This window comes from Cebus imitator, unplaced genomic scaffold, assembly GCF_001604975.1.
Source record: "Cebus imitator isolate Cc_AM_T3 unplaced genomic scaffold, Cebus_imitator-1.0 Scaffold592, whole genome shotgun sequence".
Taxonomy (NCBI): Eukaryota; Metazoa; Chordata; class Mammalia; order Primates; family Cebidae; genus Cebus; species Cebus imitator.
The window spans coordinates 511,067-521,619 of NW_016107907.1; the positions used below are offsets into that span (position 1 = coordinate 511,067).

The 10,553-nt window shown below is 43.0% G+C and overlaps 1 protein-coding gene across 1 annotated transcript in view; it reads left to right on the forward strand.

Moving 5' to 3' along the window:
• The window catches only part of DIS3L2 (DIS3 like 3'-5' exoribonuclease 2), a 386,191-nt gene that overhangs the window by 250,887 nt on the left and 124,751 nt on the right, over window positions 1-10,553 (forward strand). Inside the window, exon 10 of the mRNA XM_017516523.2 lies at window positions 9,744-9,823. Within this exon, the coding sequence (XP_017372012.2) occupies window positions 9,744-9,823 (80 nt within the window). The remainder of the gene's footprint in view (window positions 1-9,743; window positions 9,824-10,553) is intronic.

A 10,553-nucleotide genomic window follows, 5' to 3' on the forward strand; every position in this document is an offset into this window, starting at 1 on the left:
AGGTTCAAGCAATTCTCCTGCCTCAGCTTCCTGAGTAGCTGGTATTACAGGTGCCCACCACCACACCTGGCTAGTTTTTTGTATTTTTAGTAGAGATGGGGTTTCATCCTGTTGGCCAGAGTGGCCTCAAACTTCTGACCTCAGGTGATCTGCCCAGCTCGACCTCCCAAAGTGCTGGGATTACAGGCATGAGCCACACCGCACCCAGCCCCAAAAGGGTTTTTGAGAACAAGATATTCACGTGATCTCTAAGTCTCATTCCATAGGTTACTTACTATTTACAAAGGGTAAAAGTTGCCTTAACATACAAAGTTAGTCTAATCTGGCAACCTAACAGTTTGTGCCTTCTGAAAGTATGCACACCATCACCTGTGAAAATTTGAGGCCAGAGTGTTCACCATGAATCTAGTCAAGGCTTTTAACCCAACTTTTCATTTATAGGAAATACAGAGGAGATTAATTTTGTCACATTTGTTTATTTCTGTGTATCCCTTTCTTCCTCCTTCTGTGAGAAACAATCTAATAAATGCAGAACATGAGATGCTTTATAAGGCAACTGACCTGGACCCTTCAAAATAAAAAAGCAGTGTCGTATTTGAAAAACAAAAGATAGTTGGACAAGAAATAGGCTAAAGAGACATAACTACCAGATACAGTGTGGGAACTTTGATTAGATCCTGGATCAGGAGGAAAACCAAAAGTAAAAGCGACTTTTGGGAACAATCAAAGGCATTTAAATATGGTTTATGAATTGGGTGATATGAAAGTATTAATCTTCTTGGCGGTGGTGTTAGTGTTGTGGTTCTATAGAAGAATGCTTTTAGTCTTGGACAATATTAAAGTATGGAGAGGGAAAGTATCACCTTCTCTGCGACATACTTCTCAATAGTTCAGATGTCAAAAATAAACACACAGAACAACCAGCTAGACATCGGAAGGGAGGGATGGAAGGAGGAAAAAGGTAAAGCCAGTGTATCAAAATGTTGAATTTGATGAATCTTGATGAAGGGTATATGGATGTTCATTTTATTATTCTTTGAAATTTCCTGAAAATTTGACATTCTTCAAATGAAAATTGAGGGGAAGAAAATTTATTTGAACATATTTTTTGGGTTTAAACCATGGCTATCTTGACCCATCTCTTGATCTCTGGCTCCCACAGTCCCAGACCTGTCCTGTCCTTTGTCCTCTGCTTCAGGATGTCTTTTTTTAAAGTATAAAAAGAGGCATATGGGCTAGGCATGGTGGCTCATGCCTGTAAACCTAGCACTTTGGGAGGTCAAGGCGGGAGGATCATGAGGTCAAGAGATCGAGACTATCCTGGCCAACATGGTGAAACTGTTGCTCCCAAAAATACAAAAATTAGCTAGGCATGATGGCGTGCACCTGTAGTCCAAGCTACTCAGAGGCTGAGGCAGAGGATCGCTTGAACCTGGGAGGCAAAGGTTGCAGTGAGCCGAGATCGCACCACTGCACTCCAGCGTGGTGACAGAGCGAGACTCCATCTAAAAAACAAAAAAATGGGGGAAAAAAAAAAAAAAGGAGGCATAGAACGATAAGAGGTTCATTGGACCAGTGAGTAAAGGGAGGGGGGACCATTTCAATCTGTTTGGATTAAGTTTTACCACTATCCTTTAAAAAACAAAAGAACTTAATAACCACATTCACTTGGTGTAGAATTTTGCTAAAGCTTGAGTTGACCTTTCTGAGGACCTGAGGTTAGAAACCCCTGGTGAAAAGGATCTGTCCACAGTGCTGCCCATTTCTTTCTGCTGGCCATGTGGCCTCATTAAGTGTTACTTCACCACTGAGTACGGTGAGGCTGGAGAAGTGGAGGTAGATGGACTAAGGTCACTTTCTGCTCTAAATAGATTATAGACTTTTCCTGTTCTGAAAAATTTGTGATTTATGTTCGCTTACTTTGTGTGAGTAGAAGTGAGTGAAAGAGATATGATATTGGCAACTACCATCGAAAGAAAGAAAAGGCACAGCCCCACTGAACCAAGGGGACAACCTAGGTTTGAATGATTATTCCAGCTCCATGAAATGGAGGCTAAGATAAATTCAGCATCTGATTGTTCTGGAATGTCCAGCACCCATCTGGTTGGGCTCTCTACAATGGTACACTTGGGAACACATCCTGGTGGGTGAAGGATCCAGCTCTTCAGTTGTTTTTCCTTCTGCGGTTTTCGTAAAATTTGCTGGTTTCTATATAAACTGTGATGCCATCTGATCTAAGAAAGTGTTGGACTAAAAATTTTATTCTTTACCCACTTAAGGTTATTTCTTAATTTTTTTCCATTTCTTTTCACCCATTCTTCATCATTGACCCAGATCCTCCTCCCCAGAATTGCTTGCTAGCAAGGAGACAGACCCAGAGTCACGGACAGCAGAGGGCCTCTATAAATTTTGTTAATCTGGAAATGGTCCCTGAACCGCAGTTTGTAAAACACTATTTTATGAGAAAAGAAGATGGGATGAAGACAGAAAAGGACACTCTTGGAAACAATAACACTGTGGTGTGACCACAGGATTGAATGCCAAGAAGTCATGAGTTCTAATCTTAAATGTATTTCCCAAGACACAGTGGCAAAATTGAATGGAAAAGTGCTCCACAAGAGCCCTTTGGTCATTTTTTCATTCATCTGTCCATCAGCTATTCATTATATATGTGCCTTCAGTGTGCTGGAAGGGATGTAAAGACAGGCCAGTATCATTATCAGACACGATACTGGCTTCCAGCCTGTCACAGAGATAAGACATGTCCATAAGTGGCCACCAATGTATCAGAGACAGTGGCTGTTGCCATCAGAGAGGGGCGAGTTGCAGGCATGGGTAGGGTGGGTGGGGAGAGGTGGCTTCCATTCTGCGGGGCCATGAGCGTTTACTGGAAAAAAGATGGCATTGCAGCCAGGCCTTTAACTGCAAGGTAGGTCTTAGACATTGGAGATTGGTAGAGTAAGTAACCCAGTATAGGAACAGCACAAACAACATTTCAGAGAGCAGAGGGTGTAGAGGAGAGTTTAGCACACGAGGGACAGATGGGGAACATGCAATCTAACTGGAAAAGTACAGGTTGGGTCTGAGTCATGAAGGGCTTTAAATCTTAAGCTGACTTTCTATTTTTCTCGGTAAGGAGTTGATGAAGGTTTTTGACCAACGCATGCTTTAGGATGCTTAATCTGGCAGCATCCGCAACCTTGGGGAGAGCAGTTTCTGTGATGTGGTAGGGGCCGTGGCCAAAATCCAGTGAGGTAAATAATGACAAAGTGGTGAGTAAATCTTGCTGTGGTGACTAGACAGCTTCTTCCAGCTTAAAGGAGGTAGAGATATGAACACCTTGTGGAAGCTGAGGGTGCAGGCTCAGCGGAAGAGTGTGAGTGACAAAGGAACAGAAATTATTTCTATGCTTTTGTTATTTCCTAGGGTTCTTGGTGAGGTCTTAAGGGATTATAGAAGGCTTTTGCGTACTCTTCATGTGTTCATTCCCAGACCAATGGCTTTGGGTAAAACACAGTCTTAGAAGTTTTCTTTCTCCTTAAAAAGTTCTCCTAAGCCCTTCGGTCACGTGCCTTCAGAAATTTTGGTTACATAACATTGCTCTGAGTTGGAATTCTGCAGCCTCATGAACTGGAGTCTCATTCTTTACCTCCCCTACCTGGTACTTTATTTTCTGCCGGTCAGGGTTAGCTTCTTTCTAACCATTGTTGCGGAACTCTTTAAATATTTGGTCTCACAGGTTCTAAAAGCTGGCAGGCCAGGCTGCTCCCTGCAGGTTGTGAGACCACAGCCTTCCAGAAAAGGAGCCAGTAAAATCCCAAGCATGTTAACAGAGTGTAACAGCTGCATGGTGCACCGCCCCCCTCACCCTCAACCCCGCCCACAGGGCTGGGCTCCCAAGTGCTGAGGCCAGCAGCTCCTAGCCGCCGCGGCTTCAAGCAGGAGCCCTCATGCAGCACATCGTGGCAGACTCCTAATTGCGGTGATGACAACAGATTAAATCACTGGCTCTCAGCACTGAGGACTGGGGTTTGTCAGGGTCACTCACCGTTCCTTTGCTTCTCCCAATTTTCCACAATGAGAGAGCAAGCTTGGAGTCTGCTGCTACAGTACAAACGCTTTCTGAGAGCCCTCTGAGTTTTACTGCCTAGAGGTTCATTCCCTTGGTAGTCTAGGCTGCTGCTTTCTTTCTTCCAGCATCCCCTCAACACATGATTCTCTAATGTTGTAATCCCTCAATATACATATGTATTTAGTAATACCCTGCTTTTATCCGAAAATATTTTAAGGCAATTTACAGATATATATAATACAGTAAATTTTGTTGTTGTTATTGTTTGTTTTTTGAGGCAGGGTCTTGCTCTGTTTCCTAGGCTAGAATGCAGTAGTGTGATCTCAGCTTATTGCAACTTCTGCTTCCCAGACTCAAGCGATTCTCCTTCTACTACTAACTGGAAGTAATAGTAGACTATTCCTACTTCTCAGGAGTAGTCTCCGAAGTAGCTGGGACTACATGTTCATGCCACCACACCAGCTAATTTTTGTATTTGTTGTAGAAACAGGGTTTCACCATATTGCCCAGGCTGGTCTTGAACTCCTGGACTCAAGCAATCTGCCCACCGTGGGAAGTGCTGGAATCATAGCCATGAGCCACTGTGCCAGCAAGTTTTTTAAAAATTAGGAAATGGGGCAAAAGGAACACATGAGTAGGAAAATTAGGCACAGCCAGGATAAGGATTAGTTCACAAAGTACAAACTATAAATAAAATCTTCTAGAGGCAAGTTGGGAAGGTTTTCTGAGTTTCCTAGCAGCCAAAGCAAAAAGGAAAACATTTTAAAGTTTATTTATTTTATTTTGTACAGAAGACAGTTCATATAGCTAAAGGGGAAACCACCAAGGATAAAATTTGTGTGTCTGTAAGATGTAGATTGTCACGAGAAGAGTGTTTCCTTATACTGCATTACCTTCCCCCATAAGTGCACTCTGTAAAAGGACACTGCACGGTCAAATGGGCTCATGTTCTCCCCGATTCCCTACAGCGATAACACAGTCATTTGCTTGACTTCTTGCAGTATGCCTTAGGGTAGGCTTTGTGGCAAAGCCCTAAGTAGGACAACGGCACCACGGGAGGCCTGTGCAGAGCATTCAGTGCGGTTCTACACATCTCCGAAGGTGCCCCCTTGAGGAACCTTGGTTCTGGGAGATGCTGTCCCACAAAGAAGTGCTGGGAGCAAACGAGTCAGGCAAGAACTGTTGATACTGGCCTATTAAAGGCTCCTCGAAGTCCTACAATTAAGAAATCAGCCCAGTGTTTCCCAAACTGATTTAATCACAAGACCTTTTTTAAAAGATTAAAACACTTAATTGGCACTTTCAGACATATTGAGCTAAAACAGGGGTCAGCAAACTTCCTGGGAAGGGTCACATAGTAAATATTTTAGGCGCAATTTGAGTTTCCACAGTCATTTTTTGTATCACAAAATGGTATTCTTCTTTTGACTTTTTATTTATTTATTTATTTATTTATTTTTGAGACAGAGTCTCTCTCTGTTGCCTGGCTGGAGTGCAATGGCATGATCTTGGCTCACTGCAACCTCCACCTCCCAGGTTCAAGCGATTCTCCTGCCTCAGCCTCCCAAGTAGCTGGAACTACAGGCACCCGCCACCATGCCCAGCTAATTTTTATATTTTTAGCAGAGATGTAGTTTCACCATGTTGGCCAGGATGGTCTTGATCTTTTGACCCCGTGAACCCCCCACCTCGGCCTCCCAAAATGCTGGGATTACAGGTGTGAGCCACCGTGCCTGGCTGACTTTTTGTTTTTCAGTCATTTAAAAATGCAAAAACTGTTCTCATCTTGCACGTCATTCACAAGCAGGTGGCAGGCCAGATTTGGCCAGTGAAATATGGTTTGCAGACTGCTGATCAGGAGTAATGTTTGGGTGGCTTACCTTTCTAGCAAGTAAGCCTTCCCGAGTACTGTTCATCAGGTTCCATTTTAATTTAGACTTTCATGTTTCTGGCTTACCAGCAGATTAAAAAATTTTAAAGGTAATAGAAAGTTGGTTTGAGTCCTTACATGTAGGCTAGTCTAGGATTTTCCTTAGAAAGCAATTGTGGGTCCTCTCAAAGAAGACATTTACAAACTAACAAAGTCTTAGTCACGTATGGTTGGATCAACTTCAAGCTGGAAATGTCTTAGTGGGCATTATCATTTGTTCACTGTATCTATAGAAATGAAAGTCTCAAAGCACCCAGAGACAATTTTAAGAAAATAAAACTTCCTAGTCAACTCTCCAAGTAACCTAGTAAACTATAGCTCCCACCCCCAACCAAGCTAGTGGAGTTCTTTTTTATTTTGGCTAGGAGAATTTTTTTTTGGCTTTTTATGATGTCATTTTGATGAAAGAAGAAGAACCAAACATTCCTACTACCATGTCTGACTTTTTAGCTTCAGTTATACAAGTATTTTTTATGGAGTACTCAGTGTATATGAAACATTTGGGTAGGTTTTATGGGAGATATCAAAAGGAGAAAGAAGTAGATACTTCCTTCTTTTCCTTGTGAGCCAAGTTCAAGATCCTCATCAATTACAGCACATTGCTGTGGTGCCAGGTCTGATTTCACCTCCTGGGCACTTCCTGTTACCATCCATCTGTTCATTCAACAAACACATCTGAGATGCAGCCTCTGTTCAAGGCTGGGAACACAGCCCTTGGAGCATGCATTCCAGAAGATCAGTGTTTCTCTTCTGCTCTGGCATTCTTGCTTACAACCCCTTTTATATAGTGGAACCAAAATTATTTCTATATATCGTGAGGCTTCAACCTTCACGTTTCCCACACTGTGTGTGACTCTCCTCGAAATATTTAGTGGGAGAGTGGGTCTCCTGAGTAACCACCCTTTCTGGGGTCTTTACTCTAAATGTTCTTGTTCCCTCCACCTGAGTGGTATCCACCCTCCTTGGCCCTATTTTCTTAGCATCCAGTGGGGACATAGTTTTTACCAGATTTATAATCTTAAAGCCATTAACTCTATTAAGCCAAATGCATCTTGTAACAAGTGTTACAGATAGCTAAATATATGTACAAGCAATCATATATATCTGATCAATTGTTTCTTGATTGAGGAAGATTCTCTACAGTGTTTATTTTTTCCATTTGCAAAAGTAATAGTCAATTGCAGTGAAAAGTTTTTAAAATATGAAAAAGTACACATTAAAGGGAAAAAAAATAATCCAAAAATCTAGCACCCATCAATCAACCCTACGAATATTTAACATATATTTTTACTTTACTTGATTTGAAAAATCACATTAATTTTTTTTAACTAAACAATAAAATTGACCTTTATTTGCTGTATGTAAAATTCTGTGTATTTTAAGACATGTATGGATTTAGTTCCACTCCCCCTGCTGTCCCACACAAGCATCCCTTTCCTAGCCCTGGCAACCACTGATCTGCTCTCTGTCTTATCTCTGTTTTCTTTTCTTTTTTTTTTTTTTGAGACCAAGACCAAGTCTCACTCTGTTGCCCAGGCTGGAATATAGTGGCACAATCTTGGCTCACTGGACAATCTTGGCTCACTGCCTCCTGGGTTCAAACAATTCTCCTGCCTCAGTCTCCTGAGTAGCTGGGACTACAGGCAGGTGCCACCATGCCCAGCTAATTTTTGCATATTTAGTAGAAACGGGGTTTCACCATGTTGTCCAGTCTGGTTTTGAACTCCTGACCTCAGGTTATTCGCCCAACCTTGGCCTCCCAAAGTGCTTTGTTTTCTTTTTGAGAGTGACTCCTTTCACTCGGTCGAATACCTTTGAGATTCATTCAGGCTGTTGCATTTATGAATAATTTGTTAATTTTTGTTGCTAAGTACTGTTCCATTATGGGGGTGTACCACAGTTTGGTTATCCATTTACCATTTAAGATTACTTTTTGGGCTGGGCATGGAGCTCACACCTGTAATCCCAGCACTTTGGGAGACCAAGTTAAGAGGATCACTTGAAGCCAGGAGTTTGAGACCAACATTTGACATTCTGAAATTCTGAAGTGTCTTAAAATTAATGTATATATTTAATGTGGTGGGGTTTTTTTTTTTTTTTTTGAGACGGAGTTTCGCTCTTGTTACCCAGGCTGGAGTGCAATGGTATGATCTCGGCTCACCGCAACCTCCGCCTCCTGGGTTCAGGCAATTCTCCTGCCTCAGCCTCCTGAGTAGCTGGGACTACAGGCACGCGCCACCATGCCCAGCTAATTTTTTGCATTTTTAGTAGAGACGGGGTTTCACCATGTTGACCAGCATGGTCTTGATCTCTTGACCTCGTGATCCACCCGCCTCGGCCTCCCAAAGTGCTGGGATTACAGGCTTAAGCCACCGCGCCCGGCCTGTGGTGGGGTTTTTATTTCTCCAAAAGCTATTAGAGAATTGATGATGCATCATATAATTAATACTGTCTTAGGATCAAAGTATTGTGGTTAGGATTAGAGAGGACTGTTGCGAGTAATTAGGAGTAGGGAAAGTGGGCAGTTAAGAGTCAGATAGAGAAAGGCCCAAGAGCTTGTGGCAGGTCAGTGCTAAAGCCACTTGGCAGCCTCTGAAGACAGGGTCTCGCTCTGTTGGCCAGGCTGGAGTACAGTGGCCCAATCGAAGCTCACTGCTGCCAAGGAAGTTTTGAACAGAGGGGCAACACCAGGAAAGAAGTCTTTATGAACAAAGCCTGTCTTACCATGGTTAGCACCAGCGTGGCCAACATCATTGGTGTTGATGAATCAGGAAAAGGCAAAGAAGTGGTAGCAGTGCACCGCTAGTACTGGATGGAGTGGAGGAAGAACTTAGGAAGCAGTGAGCACTGACTAGAGAGTATGACATGAGGGCAGAAGGGCAGTTGCTGCTGAATACCCCAATCTCCAGGCAGTACCCAGGCAGGGAAGGCCGGAGGTATGGAGAACCAAGGACAGCTGCTGCCAAAATCTTTAGTTGTTTACATGGTGGGAATGGGTGGGTTGAGTTGGGCATGCAAAACTATAAAACAATAAAAATGTCTGGGAGTTTCACATGTTAAGAGTGTGACATTTGTAAGGATACTGTGCGAAGATGAAATGGGCACATGGTATACTTGGTGTGAGCTTGGTTGAAATACACTATTATTCTGTGTAAACAAACTGTGATTTGGGCTGTTTCCAGGTGGACTTATATTATGGTTAACTCCACAGCCCAAAGTTTTTTTGAGAAGCTCATTGTTGGGCCTCTTCCCCCTGTATCACAAGTCAGATGACTTATTCTTTGGCATATCCCCATTTTTTCAACATAGGAGAAGGAGCAGTAAATTATCTTCATAGAGGTCCTTAAAGGATAGCTTCCCATCAGCCACTGGGGAAGGATATTTTACCAAAGTGTAAATTGAAGATTAAGTTACCAAAATAACTTGCCCTTCTTGTTGGCTAACTCTTCTTGAGAAGCCTCGTTCATGGAAGCAGCCTCATTCTCACCCACTCACATCTCTTATGGCTTAGGGTGAAGGAGAAGTAGGTGCCATTTCACACAGAGGAAGAGAAAGTCACTCACCCATTTTTCTCTTCCCAGTCTTACATTTAACTAAGATCTCATTCTCAGAGATTTATAGAAGTTACTTTTCACTTTCACTAACAGCACATATGCAAAATTTGCTGTTCTTTAAAGCTGTACTATGTGGGGTAAAGTTGTTATTTGTGGCACTGCTAATTATTTCTTTAATCTTTCCTAGAAAAGACTGTATCTTCACCATTGACCCATCAACCGCCCGAGACCTTGATGACGCCCTCTCCTGCAAGCCACTCGCTGATGGTAGGGTGGAGATTTCTATAGCATTCTGGGTAGCAGGCAGTCTGCATGCCTATGTGGTTTGCCTGACTGCCCTGTGCTCCCTAGGCCGCATCCTGTGCAAAGCTAGGTTTGCTTTGTGCCTGAACTTGCCATAGGTCTCTGAGCCTTTACAACTATGTGACCTTAAGATTGTGTTCCTGTGCTGACATTGATGAGTGTGAGAATGAGAAATGTTCTCTCACTAGACTCTTCTTGGGCCTCAGAAGGGGCAACAGTGAGTGCAAAAGAATGAATTTCAAGCCTTGGCCCTTCAGATAGTTCTAATGTTGGCGTAAGGTATCCCAGAAAGAAAGCTCCTAAGGGCTCTGCTTGGGAGAGACATAGGGTTCTTTACCTGAATTTAACACCAAATAAGGTGATTGAAGGGGTACTCTTCAAAGGCATGCCCCCTAGTGGGCAGCAGGAAAACCTTCCCTGAGAAATGCCTTTCCAGGGCTGAGCTGGAGAAGCTTGGGCTGCTCCCAGTAGGTTTTCATCTATCCAGGAGGTTGAGAAAGGCAAACTGTAAGGGCTCTTTAAACATTCTTTTGGGATGTTGCTGAGCAAGTAAAAGTGGGATTGAGGCCAGTTGTCTTTGGAAATTATGGTTGGAGGAAGGGAATGCAGCAATTTGAGTCTCTAAGGAAAAATGTATAGAATATGAGAAAAGTGAACCCTCCCAATCCCCTCCCCTCCCTTCCCCTCCCCTCCC